Source organism: Phodopus roborovskii, unplaced genomic scaffold (assembly GCF_943737965.1).
Source record: "Phodopus roborovskii unplaced genomic scaffold, PHOROB, whole genome shotgun sequence".
Classification (NCBI taxonomy): domain Eukaryota; kingdom Metazoa; phylum Chordata; class Mammalia; order Rodentia; family Cricetidae; genus Phodopus; species Phodopus roborovskii.
Window position 1 is genome coordinate 14,503,411 of NW_026126636.1, and position 21,679 is coordinate 14,525,089.

Sequence of the window (21,679 nt, forward strand, 5' to 3'; positions counted from 1 at the left end):
TATATATATATATATATATACCCATAACATATATGTGTGTGCATATATGCACATATATGTGTATGTATATATGTATGTGAGTGTCTATCAATGTGTATTGTAATTTAAGTGGGAAAAGGGATGACGTTTATACTCGTATTTCCAATGGTGCTGGGAATGTTTCTCCATCGGGTGCCCAGCATGCAATAAAAAAAAACCAAAAACCTGAGTTCCAGTACTCAGGAAGTGGAGGCAAGATCATAAGTTTAATGGTACCCTGGGCTACATTACACCCTTGTCTCAATAAATAAACAAACAAACAAACAAACAAATAAATAAATGGCAGGTTTGGAGGAACCGACGTAGGCCTAACTTCAGAGGACTTTCCCACTCCCCAGCCATGGTCTTTATACCAGGTGGTGTGTAAACCAAGATGTCTCAAAACTTTTAAGAACTAATTGAGAACCCCAATAGGGCTCTACCTCCCGTGTCGAAATAGAGGCGATCTCTGACTGCCCACAAAAACTTCCCAAGCAAGAGTTTTCCCAAACAACATTGTCCTCCACTCCTCCTATTAGGACTCCAGAATAATATCCCAAATGTTCAAGGCGCGGGGCTGTTCTCTTTGAGAGCTCATTCCCATCATAACATTACGATGCACTGACAGCTCAGACTCTTTCGGGCAAGGATTGCTTCGAAAAGGCTGGTCTGGGTTTGTATCCAGGGCCCTGAAAGCCAGCCTGCAACACAGGCCCGTGTCTGAGACTCAGGAGACCCACGATCCCTGGGGTCCCCGGGAGCAGTTCGTGGATGCTACCACCGAGTATGCTTCCGTAATATGTTCTGCTCGGTAAAGCGGGTACTGGAACTGGCGTTAGTTAACCTGAGTGTCCACGGATGTGCTGGGCCAACTCGCCCTCATCCTGGAAGCGTCGAAGGCAGAGCAGCAGCTGTAGGGCTGCACTGCACCTGCCCTGTGAAAGGACAGATGCCACTCAAGGTGGCTGGCCCGCCTGAATGCCTTCCCACAGGGCTCCACTTCCTAATGGGTAATGCTGTGTGGCTGAAGGTAAGGTGCACTCAGAGACTCTAAAGCACACCGGCCAGCTGTAGCTCTTTTTCTGAACAGCAATCCCATTGGCCCTGGCCTCCCTCTGTGACTCCTCATCCACCAGCACTGTGTAGGGGACATCCTGTGTGTCAATGAGGAGATAATGGTTGAGCCTTGGAGGGAAGGAAGTCTGGGGAGATCCTGTGGAGGAAGAAGGCCCAGGTTCCTGGCACCCACCTGTCCGAGAAAGGGGACCTCAACAGAGGGAAGTGTCAGGGTCTCCAGGCAGCGCCAGCATCCACAGATGCAAAACGGGCCAGAGGGGGACAAAACCGGCTCTGCGCTGTCTCTATCAGGTCCCTGGAGTCTCTCTTCTGGGCCCCACGACCCACTGTGCCCATGCAGTCGTCTCCCCTTTATTCGTTGAGACCCTTCCTCTGTGTGCCCTCCTCAGATCACCCAGCATCCATGTGCAGCATCTCTTGGCCCTCAGGACTCTGCCGTTATCCTGACCACTACCTAGTCTAAAAGTGGGTCCATCCCCTATGTCTAGGTTCTCCCATTACACAACCCCCCCCCCCTCCGCGGCCACTCGGATCTCCATCCCTCTCCTTCCCTGGCTGGTACCCAGTGCAGCAGCCTCTCGGGTCCGGGCGGCCAGGGACAGCCCCGAGTTGCACCCACAATTAGAGGAACCGGGGACAACAGCCAACACCCAGCAGTACCGGGCTTGGATCGTAGGGACAGGAAAAGACGAGGGTCCAGGAGGGCTGGTCGCCTGAGCATCAGAAAACAGCTCCGGTTGGAAACGCACTTTGAGCACCAGGTTCGGAACCCAATCTCCCTTCTCCCAACACTCAGCCCACACGCAAGTAAGAGCCTGAGAATGAAGTGTGGAATGTTTATTGGGCCAAGAATGAGGGGTCGTGGGCATTAGAGAGAAGAACAGAGATGACCCAGCCCGCGCTGGTGCTTTTATCGTGTCTTCACAAGGACCTCACCGCTTGTGAAGAGTAGAAAACCAAGACTCGGGAGAGGTCGCACCACTTGCAAAGGCTGAAGCCCAGTTGTCACCGACACCCGGGCCCAGAGGGGCAACAGCTTTGGTCTACATCACACAGCTAGACGGGAGAAAAGACAAAATGACGTTCCTCTTTGGGGGATTGGTGGGAAAACTGAGGCCTAGGGTAAGGCAGTAAGTAACCTCAGCAGAATTGGGGATGGATGGGAGTGGCGCTGTGTGGGTAAGACCCGGTGGCCCGGAGAGGGAAGGGTGGAGCTCAGTGCAGGCGCACGTGCTGCGCCAGCTCCGCGGCGTCCTGGAACCGCCGTGGACAGAGCGGGCAGGTGTGCGGTGGGCCAGCGCGGTGGGTGGCGCGGTGCCGCGACAGGTGGCTGGAGCGCTTAAAGGCTTTACCACAAGCAGCACACGTAAAGGGCTTGAGGTCCGAGTGCGACACGCGGTGGCTCTGCAGCCTTAGAGGGCTGGCAAAGACACGGGCGCACTCTGGGCAACTGTAGCCCTTTCGAGGACCTGGCTCTCCCGGGGTCGCCTCGCGCTGCGGAGGGCCCCGAGGTTCCTCCTCCAGCTGCACCGTGTACGTGTAGGGGACCCCGTTGGCGTCGATGAGCAGGTGGCGACCCAACCGCGGGGGCCGCGGCCCCGCCACCGAGGAAGAAGTGGAGGAGGGCCCTTCCGCCTTGGGAAAAGGAGGAGTCTTGGGGGGCGGTGGGTCCATGACCTCCGGGGAGGAGGACCGAGGGTGGGGTGGCCGCGGCGGCAGCAGCAGCATCTGGAGCAGCAGCTGGGAGCGGCGGAGGGAAGAGAAGTTAAGATCTGTCTCTTCCTTTCAGGGAAAAAAAAAAAAAATTCCTAAAAAGGAAGGTGTCCCCATTCTCCGCCAGACTCTGTGCTACTGACCTATCTCCCCACAAAGTGAAAACTGACTCCAGTCCCCATCTCTAAGACTCCTCCACCGGGGCTTGGCCACGCCCAGCTCCACCCGCTCCACCCGACTCAGGTCAGAACCTCGGACATCCTCCGGATTCCCTCCGCCCATCCCCACCCACCGCAGTCCATCTCCAAGTCCTTTTCTCTCCTTTTAGCTTAGGTCCTCTCTACCCTCACATTCCAGGCCCTGACGGCCTCCGGGATTTTTTCTCCCACCTACCCTTCCCTCTTTCCCAGAGCTCTGCTCAAGCTCTGGCTTAATCCTCTCTCTCGTGGCTCCCAATCCCCTAGGGATGGGGGGGGGGGAGTCTCCATCCCACTCGATGCCCCTCGGGACCTCCCAAATCTCCAGTTGTCGCGGCCTCAAGTTTCCTCCCTAGATACTGGCCCGGAGTCCCAGTAACCCAGTTCCCCACTTTCCACCCAGGGCTCTTTTATGTCAACCCCACACGCTGCACTTAAAGGTCTCGCCATTCTCTTCCCACACCATCGCTACTTCATTTCCACCTGCCTGCCTCCTACATGCGCCCCCATCTTGCTGCGTTTCACTCACCGCCCCCCAGTCCCCCCCGGCCCCCAGCCCCCCACCCCCACCCCCCGCCAGTGTCCTGACATCTCCGCTTCTCTCTCCACCGCCTCCACCACCTTGGCGCCTCCTCCCGCTCGCAGTCACACACCGGACCTCCTGCCTTCTGGTCCCCTCGCCAGCTCCTCCTAACACTGGTCCCTCCTCCCTCTAGATGCGGCCGGCATCTCTTGTCTTTCTTGGCCTCCCGGGTTCTGGGATGCGTGGCCCTCGCCTGGGGCGCCCCTGCACCCTGGTCCCCTGAGCCACCCCGTCCCGCTACACCCCCGGGCCTCCCTACTCCTGCGGCCCCCATCGGAGCCCCCTCTCTCGGGCTCTGGGCGTCGCTCACACCCGGAGCCCCGCCGGCCTCGCGCCCAGCCCAAGCCAAGCTCCTCCCTCCATCCCGGCCCCCGTACCCGGTGCAGCAGCCTCTCGGGTCCGGGGGGGAGAGCGGGGCCGAGGTCCCGGACGGACCCGGGCTTGCCCTGGCGAGCGCCGCGGCAGAAGCAAGCTTCCGGGTAGTTCCGGGCCGGCGGCGCCGGGGACGCGGGTCGGGGGGCGCGGGGGCGCGGGGGGCGACGGTGTGCCTGGGAAAGAACGCCGTTCAGGAACGCACGCTCCACACACGAAGGTTCCGACGCCCGAGTCGGCCCCTCTGGTGGGAGCGCGGTGGGGGGAGGGGCCGGGGGTGCTGGCGCGTGGCCAACGAGAGGGACCTGCACAAGAACAGTTCCCCGTTACGTGGTCCCCATCCTCGGAAAGAGCCGTTCCTTTGCTCTGAATGGCCGGTAAACTGAAGCTAGGTACTGCGAAGTCTCGCAAGCCACCCATAAGGAAGAGTTGGAATGCACGGTTTGCCTCCCCTTTGCGCTCAGGCAGAGCCATCCATGGCAAAGGGTTACAGAATGGGTGTTTCTGTTGGTTGAGCAAATGGACAGACTGAGGTCCAGATGCCAGATAGTTGCTCGGATGTGGCAGGCATGCAATCCTGGCATCTCGTAATTGGAGAAACCAATGCCCAAAGAAGACGTTGCCAGATTAGGTGAGGTAATTATACGCACCACTGAACACATGGGGAAACAGGCTGGAGAAGAGCAGATGTACGGTAAAAAAGGTGCTTTGTGCTAGTCCTTGGCTCCCGAGTGCCAAGATACCTTTCATATGAGCTACAACGCTTACACCAGATATTGACACAGAAAGGAAAATGTGGTATTTCTTGCTGAGCATATGGGGAACATGAAACCTGGAGCTTGCTAGGTATGGAAGTGGGACTAGGGCTGGAGGTATATAGCCCAGTGAGTGAAGTGCTTTCCAAGCGTGCACTCTGGGTTCGATCCTCAGCACAGCGTAAACCGTGTGTAGTAATCCCAGCTCTACGAAAGTGGAACCGGGGGGAATCAGAAGTTCAAGGTTATCCTCAGCAACATAGGGAGTGGGAGGCCAGCCTGGGCTACGTGAAACCCTGTCTCAAAACAAAGGCGAAGAGGCTGAGGTTCTTGCCAGTGATCAGGTGCGGAAAGTAAAGCCCAGAGGATGCAGACACTCCTAGGTACAGACACCGGGAGGTATATACTTCCCATTGAACACACGGGGAAGCTAAGGTTCAGAGAAAGCCAGACTTTGCCATCTATGCAGCCAAGGAAGCTGGTTCTCGGAAATGGAGACCAGTGCTGGCAAAGGCACCGGAGAGTTCTGCCCGGTGTAGTCGGCGCTCTGGGCCCTTCGCAGAGGGTCTAAGCATCTAGTGTGTTCAATCAGCCTGGACCAGTGAGGACGCTGCATGTTTGTAAGACACACTCTGGGACTGCAAAGCAATTAAAGGCGTTTCGAACCCATCTATGCCTAAGTTCTAGATCCAGATACTGGGAGTTGGGAGGGACAGAGAGAGGAGTGTTAACTCCAGCGCCCAGCCAGAGGGCCCCGGGAGGATGGGCAAGCCTCCTTGTAGAGTTATCCACCGTGTTTCTATAATCCCTGTGGTGTAACAACAATGGCTACACGAAGCTATTCAGCGTTGACCTGAAGCGAGTGTTTCTGGGGACCTGAAGTGTAGAAGTTATTCATCCCTTAACTAAGATTTACCCTATGGGACTGCTAGATGAGCTTTCTTTTTTTCTTCTCCTTGAGTCAGACTCTCAAGGAGCCTAGCCTGGCTTCAGATTTGCTACGCATCCTAAGGTAATCTTTAACTTGGGTTTGTTTGTTTTATGTGTGTGTGTGTGTGTCTTACGTGTATGTGTGCTTGGTGTCCTCAAAGGTCAGAAGAGGGCATCAGATCTCCTAGAACTGCAGTTAGGGCGGTTGTTGTCTGGGGCGCATCGTGTATCAAAGGTTGATTGTGGAAAGAAGGCACTCCAATATGAAACTCTAAGGCCCTTGTGGCAGCAGCAAAGTCCTGCCTCTTTGGATGGACCGAACCTGGGAACAATTGTACAAAGGCATATTTATTGATTGTTACACAAAGTGTTTACTCACAACAAGGTCCCTAATCTAATTTACATGTCTTACTGAAGAAGAGTATCACATGCCCCTGTGAAACCATTAGTATGAGTCATTTTCGATACAATGTAATACAAGAACCTGAGGTGACTCGGTGACCAAAGTCATGGAATGGTTGCAATGCCCCTTCAGCAAAACAATCACTGCTTTCAACAGGGTTCTTCAAGGTCAGAATACTTCCAGAAAACATCTGTGCATCCGTTTGTTTGTTTGAGACAGGGTTTGTCTGTATAACAGTCCTGGCTGTCCTGGGACTCACTTTGTAGGACCCACCTGCCCTGCCTCTGCCTCCCCAGTGCTGGGATCAACAGCGTGTGTCTCCACGCCCGGTACCCAACTCTGTATGTGAAGCCGCCATTTTGGCCACTTCTCACCTGGACCCAAATGTCAGCCTTCTCGTAGTACCCCTGCTTCCGGTGGCCTGATAAGATTCCTCAAGCAACTGAATACAATGTTACATCTTCACATCCAAAACCTTGTCAGGAACGGGGCTGTTATGAGCACACCCTGGTCTTCCAAATGTCCTGAATTTGGCACCCAGCACCCACATAGGGTGGCTCACTACCACCTCTGACTCCAACTCCAAGACAACTGGCCTCTGAGGACACATGAACACAGGTGGCATAATTCACACACACACACACACACACACACACACACACACACACACACATATATATATATATTTACATATGCATGCATACACACACATCTTTACATACATACATCTTTGAAAACAAGGGCTGGGCGTTGGTGGCGCACACCTTTAATCCCAGCACTCAGAAGGCAGAAGTAGGTGGATCTCTGTGAGTTAGAGGCCAGCCTGGTCTAGAGAGTGAGTTCTAGGACAGGCTCCAAAGCTACAGAGAAACCCTGTTTTGAAAAAAAAAAAAAAAAAAAAAAAGTTTTCATTGTAGAGTTTGTTCATCTCTTTGGTTAGGTTAACCCAGAGTCTGAGATATGTTTATTTTTTTTTATTTTACAGGTTATTTATTTATTATGTCCATTGATGTTTTGCCATGGGTGTTGGGTCCCCTGGAACTGGAATTACAGACAGTTGTGAGCTGTCATGTGGGTGCTGGGAACTGAGCCTGGACCTTCTGGAAGAGAAAAATCTGTGCTCTTAACCACCATCTCCCCAGCCCCAATATATTCCTTTTTAAAGATATTGTGAATGTAATATTTTTCCTTATTTCTTACTGGTGAGACCCATAGGGCCCTTTGAGCCAGTAAGAAGGGAAAATTTGTCTTCTTTGCTGTTTGTATCCTTTTTTTTTTTTTTTTTTTTTTTTGTCTTTTTGTCACAGGTGTGTTACACTTTCATCCGGCATACAAATAGTTTTATTTATTTATTTTTTTAAGATTTATTTATTTACTGTGTATACAGCGTTCTGCTGCATGTTTGCCTGTAGGCCAGAAGAGGGCACCAGATGTCATCATAGATGATTGTGAGCCACCATGTGGTTGCTGGGAACTGAACTCAGAACCTCTGGAATAACAGCCAGCGCTCTTAACCTCTGAGCCACCTCTCTAGCTCCCCAGGCATACAGATAACTTTCTATCTCCCTGGGCAAATCGCTGAAATTTGGCAGTCTGCCCAGTGTCGTGTCCCCCTTCAGGGACCTGTGGGCTGGTGACATCGGAGCAGAGTGCTGGGGCTCACAGTGCAGCTTGTGGCTCGAGCCCATCTTGCAGGTGGCGCTTCCCCCACATCGCGAGGAGGTCTCAGAGACTACGGGTGGGGTGGGGTGGGGGCGTTCTCCGGTCTAGACTTTGAGGGTATCTCACTCCTCATTTCCTGCCAGCACCTCTTTAGTTGATGGGACCATTCTTCTCCTGCACCTCGGTTTTCTTCAGCTTCATCGAAGCTGGCAATTTCCATGCCCAGCTAGCTTGTCTGCCATTTTGTTACCACCTGTGGAGTCTCCTTTAAGCCTGCACTCCAGGCTCTCCCCGGTCTCGTTTTCTTGCCGTACTGCTCTAGGCTAGCCTTTAAGTAGAGCATTATATTTGGTGTGAGTGTCTAGTCTCAGGGTTTAAAAGGAGTGAGTTCAGTTTGTGAAAAGTTCTTGCACCCAGATAAGCCTCTCATATTGAGGCCAGGCCTTTGTGTACAGAGAATTCAGGAGTTGAGGACTTATGGTGTCAGACAGCCCCAATTTTAAAAGATTTTGTAAAAGGCAGCCCTAGGGCATTTTGGGGACCTGGCTTTGAATGGCAGGTGCCCATTTCACAAGTCTATGCTGGAACCCAAAGCCTAACTCAATGCTTCCACTGAGGTAGGCCCTGGGTCAAAAACAGAGGGAGTGTGGGAGATGCCTTGAACAGAGACTCTTCTGAAGAAGGGTTCCCACTGGACAAGGCAGGTCCTTGTTCCAGTAACAGGTTGGGGGCCTGGCACTGCCTCGTCTTTGGCAGGACACTCTGAATACAGAGGGAGGCCCTGGGCCTCTAAGGACTTGGAAAGGACAACTCACCCAGTTGAAAGCCGATCTGAGCCTGGTGGAGAGCAGGTGTGGGGAAAAGGGTATTTTCCCACTGTGTGGCCCCGGGCTGGTGGGGGCAAAACAGCCCCTCGGTGTAGCCTCCAGATGAAACGTTTCTGCACCTCAACAAGCCTCTCCACCAATGCAGCAATCCAAATCAGGCCAAATCAAACTGAATTAGAAAAAGCCCTCGTTTGGTGGGCCCACCGCTACCGATGGCTTCCTAGCTCCCCGAGGGGAGACAGGAAAGGGTGACAGTTTGAATGCCCCGTGGGAGGGGTCATCGTTTGTCAGCTTTCTGAGAGACAGCAGGGTTTGGAGAGAGATAGGAGAGGGGGCTTGGGCGGAACTCCCACCATACAGTTTGTTGTAAACATTTTCTATTATGTTTAGGTACTTTCCATCAGCTCCTAACCTCTGTAAGAATTTCACAATGAAGCTTTTATTTTTCTTTTGGTTTTTCGAGGCAGGATTTCTCTGTGTAGCCTTGGCTCTGTCCCAGAGCTTGCTCTGTAGCCCAGGCTGGCCTTTAACTCACAGAGATCCACCTGTCTCTCACCAGCTCAGGGCCAGGAATCCAGAGGGCAAGGGGCTCTGGATATACCACCCCCATCGATGAGTAGTAGGTGACACTGGACTCTGTTCTCAAGCGGGAAGTGGTGAGGGGGGTAGGCAAGACATAAACCACAGGAGGACAGACGAAGAGATGAAGAGAGAAGGCCCCAGCCTGGCCTCCCCACAGAATCAGGGACAGGGTGGGCAGTCCTTTGGAGTCCTGAGCTTGAAACGTGAGAAGGGGTCAGTCATGTAATCGGGAGCAGAGCTGCCTCAGGTTTGCAGGCTGTCATGGAAAGAAGCCCTGGGGAGGGTTCCAGGCACAGTGACCGCTGACCCAGCTCCATGCCAATGGCATCACATTCAGTCTTCTCGGGAGCACGGCCCTAAGTCAGCCCTCTGGAGCTTCTGGACCCCGTGACACACCAGGAACCAGCATAGGAACCTGGGCTGGTTTTGTGGGGTGGGGCAGTATTTGGTAAATTGGCTTTTGTTTGTTGTTGTTGGTTTGGTTTTTTGGGACCGGGACTCTCTATGAAGCCCTCTGTAGTCCAGGCTGGGCTTGAACTCACAGACCTGCCAGCCTTTGCCTCCCCAGCGCTGGGATTCAAGGTGTGTGCCACCGCCGCCTAGCTCCTTTTTTTTGTTTGTTTTCATTTTGCTTTTACTTTGTCAATTTGACAAAAGCTGGAGTACTCTGGGAAAGGGGACCTCGGGGGAAAAAAAAAGTGTCCCGTAGATTGGCAGTAGGAAGTTTGTGAGACAATTTTTTTGATTGACGACTAATATGGGAGGGCTCAGGCCATTGTGAGTGTTATCACCCCTGGGCAAAAAAAGGTCTTAGGATGTCTGAAAAAGCCAACTGAATGAGTAACGGGAATCGAGCTGGTCAGCAGCCTGCTCCGCGCCATGCCGGACAAGGAGATAAAGTAAACACTTTCTTCCCTAAATCGCTCTTGGTCTTTACCACTGCAATAGGAAAAAGCAAACTAGGACCAACCCAAGCCAGCTGTCACACAGCTCCCGCCCGCCTAAGGAAACTCTCTCCTAGGCCTTACGGGGGCGACAAAGTTCAAAATATTAAAATGTCCCCCTCCATTTTCACAGGGCGAGAGTCAAATTCAAAGACTTAAAAACTTCAGATTGAGGATCGGGCTGGTGAGATGGATAGCTCTTGGGAAAAAACTGGTCTTGCTGCCAAGACTGACAACCTGTTTCACACTTCACCCCACCCCCACCCCACCCTGCCGGCCTGAGTCTCACCCGAGACCCACATGATGGATAAGGAGAACCTCAGACTGCCACAAGCATGCATGGCAACTATGAGCACACACATGCACGTACACATGCACATAAAAGCATATGTAATTTTTAAATGGTTTGGGTTAGAAATGAGACCGTTCCCTCAGAGAGCAGTGCCTGCATGGAAGGAAACAGGACCCAGAGGTGGGGAATCCCTGGCCCTCAGGGTTAATCCAGGACTGAAAATCCACGCCTTAGATGGGAATAAGGTGAAGCTGCTGGGTCCTTTTATACCCTCCTCACACAGAACACTACACATTCACAAGGAAGCTATCCTCTTGCCTCCAAAACATACGTAACTGCTCCTGTGTAGCCCAGGCTGGGCTTAAACCTGCAATCCTCTGCCTCATCCCACTAAGCAGCTGGGATTATAGACACCTGGTGCTCAGAAAAGGGCATCAAATTTCCTAGAACTGGAGTTAAAGGTTGTGAACCACCAAGTGAATGCTGGACTCAAAACAAGGTTTTCTGGAACAGTAGTCAATCTACACACATACACACACACACACACTCTCCCAACCTAAATACAGGACTTCTCTGTGTATCCCTGGCTGTTCTGGAACTCACTCTGTAGACCAGGCTGGCCCAAGATCTGTCTGCCTCTCTGCCTCCTGAGTGCTGGGATTAAAGGTGTGTGTCATCACTGCCTGGCACAGCCAGTGTTCGTAACTGCTAAGTCATCTATACAGTGTCTGGGACATTCCTTTTTATGTAAACATCTGTTCTGTTTGTTTTTGTATTCTGAGACAGGGTCTCACGGTCAGGACCAACCTTGAACTCAAGGTGTAGCTGTTATGGAGTTAGAGGCATCTGGGCAAAGACCAGAGGCTCAATCTGGATTATCACTAGTTAAATTTCTTGAAACTCATAACAGGACAGCAACCTCTGAGGCAAACTAGTGACTGCTACTCAAAGTGGGTTGAGGGAAGGATATTTTAAAGGAAAAAACAAGTAGACCTTGAATATATCAGCACAAGCAAGCCAAGAGCTCTTCTGCTCTGCCAAGAATCAAGGCACACTCAAAAGAGTCCTTGACTGTCTGCCTAAGTAGGTTACAGAAGCCAAGAGAGCAGTTAGTAATAGCATAACAAGCAGATGGTCACAGCTGGGTGGGGGTCACTGGGAACCAATATGGATGCCTAGCATAAAATGGAGCACAGTTTTGTTGTTGTTTTTTTGAGACAGGTTATTTGTTTCTTTAAAGATTTATTTACTTATGTACACAAGGTTCTGTCTGCATGTATCTTTGCAGACCAGAAGAGAGCACCAAATTTCATTACAGATGGTTGTGAGCCACCAAGTGGTTGCTGAGATTGAACTCAGGTACTCTGGAAAACCAGCTAGTGTTCTGAACCACTGAGTCATCTCTGCAGCCCAAAGACGGTGTTTCTCTGTTTAACCCTAGCTATCCTGTTATGTAGTCCAAGCTGGCCTTGAACTCAGAGATCCACCCACCTCTGCCTCTTGAGGGCTGGAATTAAAGGCATTCAACACCACCACCCAACAAAAATAAGTCTTTTAATAAATTAACACAAAATGTAAAGATCACTATAATCCTATCCTGTTAAATAACCCTATATTGTTAAAGACAATAAAGAGCAAAGTTGTGTTTCGAAGTGGATGTCCCACTTGAATATGTTTTATCTTTTCTGTGTGCCTCTTTCTCCTAATTCTTGTGATTAAAATCTATTATTAGCAGGGCATGGTGGCATTTGTTGCTCTTGCAGAGGACCTGGATTCTGTTCCTATCACCCACATGGTGGCTCTCAACTAGGCGTTACTCCAGTCCCTGGAGGTGGAGATGATGCCCTCTCTGCCCTTCTCTGGCATCAGGCGCACACCTAGAACACACACCTACACCCAGGCAAAACACTCACACATGCCTTTAATCCCAGCACTAAGGTGGCAGAGGCAGCTGAATCTCTGAGTTCCTGGACAATCAGGGCTACACAGAGAAACCCTGTCTTGAAAAACAAAACAAACAAATAACAAACACACACACATACACACACAAAATAAGATCAATAAATCCTCCTTAAAATGTTGGGGAAAAAGAAAAGTCTTTTAACATTGAGACACTGGAAAAGGATGATGAAGCCCAAAGAGAAAGTTAAATTCTAAGCTAAGAAATGGGTGTTAGCGCTGAGCAGGAGGGGGTACATGCCTTTAATCCCAGAACTTGGGAGGCAGATGCAGATGGATCTCTGTGAGTTCAAAGCCAGCCTGGTCTACAGCAGAGCAAGTTCCAGGACAACCAGGCCTACTACACAGAGAAATGGGGGTGGAGGGTGCTAGAAACTGAGAACTTAAGTTATTGTGTGGGTCATAGTATCTCCCATGCTCTCTCCCTCACAGGAACCCTTTTGTTGTTATTTTGAGCTGAGCAAAAGCTCATGATTTTATTGTCTTCATAACAACATCAGCTTAGAACTGGACCACTTGGCCCTTTCTCTTCTTATCTCCTCCCAGTTCAAAATGCTTGCATCCCTTAATAGACACCGTTCCCTTTTACCACAGTGCATTTCAGAGAGGACTTCAAAATGCAAAAATAACACCAGCACTAGTTCTCACATGTTGCATGCTGTGTGCAAAAGGTGTTTTGCTTTATACATGGTTTTATATCATTACCCTGAGTGGTAACAGAGAATCATTTCTGCTTCATGAGGGACAGGGGTTCATAGCCCAGGAGGACACTGGTGTGGATGTGATGAAATGAAAATCTTATACACCCATCCCTCAATCCAAGGCATCCTTCTTGTCCTGGGACCTCAGGCCCCAACTCATCTCCAGTTCCTGCAAGACGGATCTTCTACCCATCTCCAGCCCCTCTGCGGTTTATTTCTTTAGCCCTCTACCCACACACTTTCTCTCATTTGCCTTCCACTTGACCCTTCTATCCACAACTTACATCTCCATATCCAACCCTACTGGGCCATGTCCACATCTGCTTCTGTTTGTTTGGGTTGGGTTGGGTTGTTTTTTGAGACAGGGTTTCTCTGGGTAGCCCTGGCTGTCCTGGAACTCGTTCTGTAGACCAGGCTGGCCTCAAACTCAGAGACCCACCTGCCTGTGTCTCCCAGCTGCTGGGATTAATGGTAGCACTATCTCTGGTGCCACGCCAGCTCTTAACAGCTTCTTAACTGACGCTTTAAGTTAGATCCTCCTTTGCTGTCACACCCATTTTATAGGCCAAATGTCTGGTGCTGCCAAACCCAGGCAATAGACAGCATAAAAACTGTTTCAGACAAGGATCGAGAAATATTCAAGGTTGTAACTTTAAGCCAACCCATGAGTAAAAGGTTTGAATTCTGGCACTTAGGAAAAAAAATGCTCAGGTGCCACACCAACTCCAGAGTCGTCTGTGTGACATGACTTATACATGACGCCGGATGAGAGATGCATGGCCCTTGGGGCTAAGCTCCCTGGAGGCCTCTGGCAGAGTACCCGGTTCTGCACTCCCAAAGAGTTACGGATGTTCTCCGAAGAGTTTGGCTTCCTGGGTTATGGGTTCTGCATGGTGTCTTTTTCAGTATTATCTTTTATCCTGTGCTTGGCATGGCCACTGGCATTTGAGTAGAGAATGGTATGAAGAAAACTTAAGATGCAAGCTAGACTTTTAGCAGCACACAAAATTGGCCTGACTGGCCATAAAAATATTAAGCTTTGCAATCTTCTACATTTTTACATAGGAGTCAGTCAGCTCGGCAGAATTCTATGATAAAACTGACCTCAGGTCTGAGAATCTTAACCACTGTCTGGAGGCCAGATGGTATTCAGAGGGTCCTTCCTGCTTTGCTCTTTTAGTTTCAAGATAAATTGTCAACATGTAACCACTCGTAAGATGTAGCTGTGTATAACCTGGCATGGGGTCAGATCTTAGTTCCTAGATCATATACATATATCTGATGCTCTAGCTGAAGTAAACTTGCAGCAATTTCACAAGCCTCTCTTGTGTTTGTGTCTGTCTGTCCATCCCAACCTGAGTACCTAGGACCCTGATTCTCCCGCAGTCACAGCCCACTGGGTGGTCTGTGGCACTCTGGCTGGAAACAACCAAGACTATAAAATTCCCTTATTAGCAATGGCCCATCCCACCCTATCAAATTAATTCTTCCTTCCCCAGCAAAGTCACTTCCCACAGAGAAATTTCCTCTTTCCGGTATCGCCAGGTACAAACAAGAGAGATTTCCTTGCTTCCTTCTAGAGACTGGAAAACAAGGCCAGAATGAGGAAAGAACACACTGGAAACTAGTTAGCCATCGGTAATCAGATGAGCCAGGCACTGCATGGGCACTTGATCCCCATTCTCAGAACCTCGGTATTTTTCTGTTTTAAAATACGCTGTTGGAGGTTTAAGCTCGGAGGTTTAAGAGCACTAGCTGTCCTCTGTAGAAATAGTGTAGCAGGCTAGGAATGCAGTTGTATGGTAGAGAGCTTGCCTAGTATGTGCAAGGCACTAGCATGGAGAGAGGACAGAAAGACACACACACACACACACACACACACAGAGAGAGAGAGAGGGGGGGGGAGGGGAACACACAGGCAGACAGAAAGAACAAACTAGGGTAATTAGATAGGAAAATGTGAGCACTGATCATAACCTGTCAGTCTTGCTGTGGTTGGAAGGTTCCAAAAAAGAAAAGGAAAAGAAAATACAAGCAAAAAAAGTATGCTACCACTACCTTCAATATGTCTTTTGTTTTTGAGGAATGGACTCCCTAGCTCTCTTGAAGTTTACTGTGTAGACCAGGTTGGCCACAAACTCAATGAGATCTTACTGCCCGAGTGCTGGGAATAAAAATGTGCATTACCATGCCCAATTATCTGATGTTATTTCAATTCTATTTTATTTCATGTCTACAGGTGTTTTGCTTGTATCTATGCCTGTATGTATGTCAGATTTTGAAAATTGTCTACAGACTCCCTGACACCAATAATTTATTTTTTTTTAAAAAAAAAAAATCTAAGTAGGGGGGCTTAGGAGATGGCTCAGCCATTTAAGAGCACTGGCCACTCATCCAGAAGAGTGGGGTTCCATTCCCAGCAAGCACCCACACGGTGGCTCTCAGTCACCTGTAACAGCCTCATGTGACCTCCACAGGCACAAGGCATACACACCATGCACAGGCATACATGCCGGCAAAACACATGCATAAGATAAAATAAGTGAATATTTTAAAAATTAACAAATAATGTCAAACAAAAGTTTCAAGGCTCGTGTAGTGACTATCCATATATGTGTTTTTCTAATTTTTATATAGCATCTGCAGCTTAATCAGGCTCATTTTTAATGAATTCATGTATTTGTTTACTCATTTATTTAGTGCAGGGGGGCACCCATGTTGCCAAGAGGCACAGGGCAACTTGCCTTGCAAGCCAGTCCTCCTTGATACCATGTGGGACCCAGGGATGAATTTCAGGCCATGAGGCTTGGTGACAAGCACCCTTACTTTCTGTGCCAGTACATCCTAGTTTTTATCTCATTTTTAAATTTTATTTTATGTTAAAGCGTGTGCACGCATTCGTGTGTGCGAGCGTGCGTGTGTGTGCGCGTGCGTGCGTGTGTGCGTGCGCATGTGTGTGTGTGTGTGTGCCTGTAGAGGCCTGTAGGGTGTCAGATTCCCTGGTGCGGCAATTACAGAGTGTTGTGAGCCTCCTTGTAGGTTCTGGGGCTCATTTGGTGGTGCACTCCTTTAATCCCATCACTAGGGAGGCAGAAGCAGACAGATCAAAATAGAGTTCAAGACCAGCCCAGACTACATGTAAGTTTGAGGCCAGCTCTCACGGGTAGGTAGCCTTATCAGTAGGAGGGCAACGAGGAGGAGGAGTTAGCCACAAAAAAATGTTGTCATTTATCCAAAGTCACAAAGGACTGACTTGAAAGCACAGAAAAAAGCTCTGTCCTTGGTGCTGCCGAAAACCTTTTGACCTATTTTCTCCTAAACATCACAGCAACTAGCAAGGCTTACTCCCTTTCAGAAGTACCTGCCCTGCCGCTCACTGAGTCTATTTTTTCTTTCCTTTCTTTCTTTCTTCCTTCGGTCCTTCCTTCCTTCCTTCCTTTCTATTTTTCGAGACAGGGTTTTCTCTGTATGTTGCTTTGTAGACCAGGCTGGCGTCGAACTCACAGAGATCCACCTGCCTCTGCCTCCCGAGGGCTGGGACTAAAGGCGTGTGCCACCAACGCCCGGCTTAAGTCTACTTCTCGGACACGGACTTTTCCAAAGCCTTCCATTCATAAACTGTGCCGCTCCGCCTCCTGCACCATGAACTGAAGGTAACCTCAAAAACGTTTCCTGTAGAAACAAGGCTTCTCCCCCCCCCACCCCCCCCCACCCCGCCTTGAGGTTCAGATGAGCAAACTTCGGGTTAGTTTTCGAATGGGACTCAACTTGTATGGCCGAGCACAGCGGCTCAGAGACGAGAGTATGTCCGTGAGTTCGAGGCCAGCCCGGTGTACACAGTGAGGACCTGCGGAAACCATAATTTAAAGGGGGAGGGGGACGGCGTCGGGATTCATCCCCAGGAGCGGGCCGATCTCCCAGCTACGAGCTCAGTCACCCGGTCCTCGTGCAGGACAGACAGGTAAAGAAGACTTTCCGCCCCGCCCCGCTCCACCCCGCCCCGCCCCGGCCCCGCCCATCTGCCCGCTAGGCGGGGCCCCGCCCCTCGCCGCCCTGCCGCGCGCTTGCGCGGCGCTGCCAGCGCGGGCCCCGCCCCTCGCGGAGCTGTCCGCGGCCTCAGGGACCGGGTTTAGCTACAAGATGGCCACCGCGCGCCCGGACGCCCCGACCCCGAGCTCACCGGCCCGGGAGTCACCATCCCCGGAGACGTCGGACCTGGTGCGGGCGACGAAGGGGCCTGGGCCGGGCGTCCACGGCGAAGGAGGGCGCGGGGCAGGGCAGGGGGCGGGGCCTAGGGGGACTGGGCGGGGCAAGGTATCGCTGCGGGGGCGGGGCTTAGGGAGGAGCCTATGGGGGCCGGGGGGCGGGGCCTGGAGACAGGCTGCGCGTGCGCGCGGGGCAGGGCTGGGGCCTGAGGGAGCGCTCGGGAGTCGATTTGCATAGAAAGGGGTGGGGTCTTAGGAGGAGCGGGCCGTAGGGGAAATCGCCGGGCTGGGTGGGTGGGAAGGTGACCCCAACGGGCTGTTAGTTAAGGTCCCGCCACCGCGTTGGGATGGCAGGTGAGGGCTGACCCAAGGACTGCCGTCTGGATGCCCGAGCGAGGGTTTGGGAGGAGAAATGGGTGTCTCGGGGTGACTTTGGGACCTCTCACTGGTGCCTCAAGAGTTAAGTGAATCAGAAAATACGGATTCGTTCAGTAAACATCGCCTGGGGTCCAGGGGACCGAAAGGGACAGGGACCGCGGCCTCCTGCAGCTTGCTGTCTTTGTGAGGAGAAGGCGTGACAGTAAACAGAAAGTATTGCAGTAGTTCTATAAAGGGAATTAAGTAAACTGATGGAGTGGGGGTGAGGCGAGCTAAATTTAGATGGCAGAAGTCAGCTGGGTGATGGCTGGCTTAATATTTACACTGCTGTCAGTGGGAAGAGCGGGGGGGGGTCTAGGTCGTGGTGGATATTATAGGGATGACGCGGGGTTTTCAGTGCAGTTGGAGGGCTCAGAGTGGCGAAAGGCATGCTCTCATTAAACGTTTTCCAAAGTCCATTCGGGTGCTCTGGAGAGATGGGTGATGAATGGCAGGGGTTCCCTTTGGTGAGGGATGATAAGGCGCTTTTAACTACTGTAAAGAGGGGCACGTCTGTGTCTGTGCTATATTTTGGACGGGATGAGGAAATGCCAACTGGATACAGCAGGACTTTCTGGATCGTTGATAATAGGCTCAAGACCAATGGCAGGGGCTGGAGAGGCTCCGCAGTTAAGAACACTGGCTGCTCTTTTAAAAGGCTCAGTTTCCAGCGCACTTATGGAAGCTCACAACCGTCGTAACTCCACTTCTAGAAGATCTGACTGACCCTCACTTCTGGACTCCATAGGCACTGCACAGATGTAGTGCACATCATACATGCAGGCACTCACACATACACATAAAAAGAGAAACTCGGGCCTGGTGGCGCACGCCTTTAATCTCAGCATTTGGGAGGCAGAGGCAGGTGGATCTCTGAGTTCTAGACCAGCCTGGTCTACACAGCCAGTACCAAGTCAGCTAGTGATTGATAGTGAAAATCTTGTCTCAAAATAAGTAAATAATAAATCATAAAAAAAGGATCCAGTTGACTTCAGAGGAGCAACTATTTTATTTAAAAATTTTAATGTATTTATGTATTTGAGGAAAGGGTGTGTATGTGTGCCATAGCACAGGCATGTGAAGGTCAGAGGGCAACCTGGGAGAGTCAGTTCTGCCTTTCCACCCTGCGGGTCCCAGGGATCGGACTCAGTTCCTTAGATTTGGCAAGTGTCTTTACCCACTGAGCGATCTCGAGAGCCCCGGGGAAAGTTTTAGTAAGTAGAAGCCTTCTGTTCCTTCTTCTGCTCTCCAGGTCCTGGTGCCTGATGGTGGCCGCTCTGCCACACCCCCAAATGACCTCATCGAGATCCAGGTGGTAAAGGTTACAGACACGACATCGGTACTTGAACCCCCAGAGCCGGGATCTTTTCACTGTGCCCTGTGTCCCGCTGCCTTCCACCTGGTCTCAGAGCTGCTGTTTCACGAACATGGCCACCTGGCGGGCGTGGACGGGGTTGGGCAGGGTGGGGACCCAAGCCGTTGTCACGTGTGTGGCCACAGCTGTCCAGGTCCTGCTAGCCTGCGTGCCCACTACAGCCTGCATACAGGAGAGCGGCCTTACCGCTGCCCACTCTGCCCACGGGCTTTTAAGGCCTTGGCACCCCTGCTCCGACACCAACACCGCCACGGGGTGGAGCCAGGCACCTCTCGAAGACTTCCACCTCCAGCAGCAACTGGACAACCGAACCCAGGCATGGCCCAGGAGAGGTCGGAGGTGGTGATGGCTGCGGCAGCTGCAGGGGCCGCGGTAGGCAAGCCTTTCGCCTGCAGGTTCTGTACCAAGCCCTTCCGCCGCTCTTCAGACATGCGCGATCACGAGCGTGTGCACACCGGGGAGCGGCCCTACCACTGCGGCATCTGTGGCAAGGGCTTCACACAGTCCTCTGTGCTGAGCGGCCATGCCCGTATCCACACTGGCGAGCGCCCCTTCCGCTGCACACTCTGCAACCGCACTTTCAACAACTCCTCAAACTTTCGTAAACACCAGCGCACCCACTTCCATGGGCCGGGGCCTGGGATGGGAGAGTCTGGAGGCCTCTCCAGATCATCTTCGGTAGCCCAGGAATCAGGGAATAAGCGTGGGACAGAGAACACTACCGAAGAAGGGCATGGAGAGACTGTGAAGGTGAATGTGGAGGTTGACCAGTAGGCTGGGGAATAGGAAGCATGTCATAGGGGAAGTGGATGGACAAATAGAGGCAAAAGCGAAGGAGAAATACTGAGCAGCTGGGGTTGGAGAGTGAGAAGGAACCAGGTTCTGCTCTCCCAGAGACCCACACTATACTTGATACTCAGGAAGAGGTACCTGCAATTCCGTAGATGCCCAGCTAAATGTGAAAATATGGAGCCAACTGAGCATGGCCCTCTCCTGTAAGCCCAATACGCTGGGGGCTGAGGCAGGAGGATTGTGAGGTCCAGGCCAGCCCAGGATGCAAAGAAAAACTTTATCCACCACCACCTCTGGTCTAATCCTAGACTACCTCTGGACCATGTAGGGGCTGCCCTAAGGTGGACTAATATGGAATCTTTTGCCTACCTCAACTGGATTGCACTGGTCCTGGGATGCCTACCCTCCCCAGGCAGAAGAAGCCCACCAGGCCATCTCTAAAGAGATGCTAGACTGCCTTCTCCCTCAAAACCATGGAGTACCTAAAGCACAGTTGGGAGTTCATGAATCTCTCGGATGGGAGCCTGCCCATTGAGTTTAAGTCTAAGCTCTGCTCACCTCTCTATCATTCCCCAATGTGGTCTCTTGTTAACCTACCTGACTTCTCTGGAAGCAACTGTGAGCACAAGCTGCAAGCAAACAGAACAAGCACCTGGCATCCCCTTAAGCTTTAGGTTCAGAGCCTGTGGTCTCCCACGTCTACAAAGAAGTTTCTCATTTCTCAGTTTTCCTCCATTGCGGGGTGAGGTACAAAGCTTCCTGATTAGTCCAGGCAATTTGGAGAAAAGGTTGGTTGATGGCAACCTTTGTGGGCAGGCCCAGGGTGTAGACTAAGAGAAGACACTGTGGTAGGTAGAGGGCTTAAAAGGACCTGGGAACTGGAGTTTGGGGTGGGAGTCAGGACTTCCAGTCTGTTCCTATTAAAAAGATTTTCTGAAATGCTTCTACGTCAGTCTTGATTTCCAGTTCTCTGGGACTTGCTATGCCTGTTTTCTTATGTCTGGAATGGGGAGGGGCTAGGCTGTGTTGTAAAACATTTTGAGCAATGAAGGGATGTTGGAGGTTGGTGTACTTACTCATAAGTCCTTGACTTTCTCATGGAGAAGATGTGTTTGCTGCTAGTTCAGTCCTTGTTCATCCAGCATCCCCCAAGAGATGGCCCTCAGATGATGCAAAATAAAACTCACCATTTCCAGGGCAGAAGAGATGGCTCAGTGGTTAAGAGCACTGGCTGCTCTTTCAGAGGTCCTGAGTTCAATTCCCAGCAACCACATGTGGCTCACAAACCTCTATAATGAGGTGTGGTACCCTCTTCTGACCTGCAGGCATACATGCAGGCAGAACACTGTATTCGTGATTAAAAAAACCAAAGCCAAAGCAAAAAAAAAAAAAAAAAAAAAAAAAAAAACCTCATCATTTCCTCTAAAGAACTGCTTCCCATCTCATTAGCCCCTCCGCTGAAGCTAGAAACCTACACAGGTTCCTTAAGCTACCTTCTTCCCTGGCCTTTTCTGATCAGTCTCCCATACTGAGCAGTTAAGCACTTTTTCTCATCTGTTCTTGTAGGACCTTCCAACAGTGACCTCAGGGGTGCAGGTATTGGTAAGGTAGCTGCCCTTGCTCTGGTAAATAAGCCTTCCAACTCATGTTGATGCAAGCAACCCTGACTACACACAGTGGATCACCAAGAGAATAGAAGACAGGGACGTAGACGAGCTTGCTGGAAAGAGCAGGGCCAGCAGGAGGGCGAAAGGGCTAAGACCAGAGTGGGGTTGCATAGACACAACCCGAGTCCTGTGCGTGCGTGTATGTGTGCACATATACATACATGTATTAAATTGAGAATAAAAATAAAATTATAAAATTTGGGCCGGA

General features: G+C 51.1%; 2 protein-coding genes across 2 annotated transcripts; one reads left to right on the plus strand and one right to left on the minus strand.

Annotated features, from left to right (window-relative positions):
- Positions 1 to 1,919: 1,919 nt before the first annotated feature.
- Positions 1,920 to 4,100, minus strand: LOC127238744 (zinc finger protein 580). Its single transcript, XM_051207446.1, has 2 exons — positions 3,966 to 4,100; positions 1,920 to 2,835 (listed from the first exon to the last, which is right to left on the minus strand). The coding sequence occupies exon 2, from the start codon at positions 2,821 to 2,823 to the stop codon at positions 2,311 to 2,313; it is 513 nt and encodes a 170-aa protein (XP_051063403.1). The 5' UTR covers positions 2,824 to 2,835; positions 3,966 to 4,100; the 3' UTR covers positions 1,920 to 2,310.
- Positions 4,101 to 17,081: 12,981 nt separating this feature from the next.
- On the plus strand, positions 17,082 to 20,744 carry Znf784 (zinc finger protein 784). Its single transcript, XM_051207438.1, has 2 exons — positions 17,082 to 17,233; positions 18,890 to 20,744. The coding sequence occupies exons 1-2, from the start codon at positions 17,156 to 17,158 to the stop codon at positions 19,784 to 19,786; spliced, it is 975 nt and encodes a 324-aa protein (XP_051063395.1). The 5' UTR covers positions 17,082 to 17,155; the 3' UTR covers positions 19,787 to 20,744.
- Positions 20,745 to 21,679: the final 935 nt, after the last annotated feature.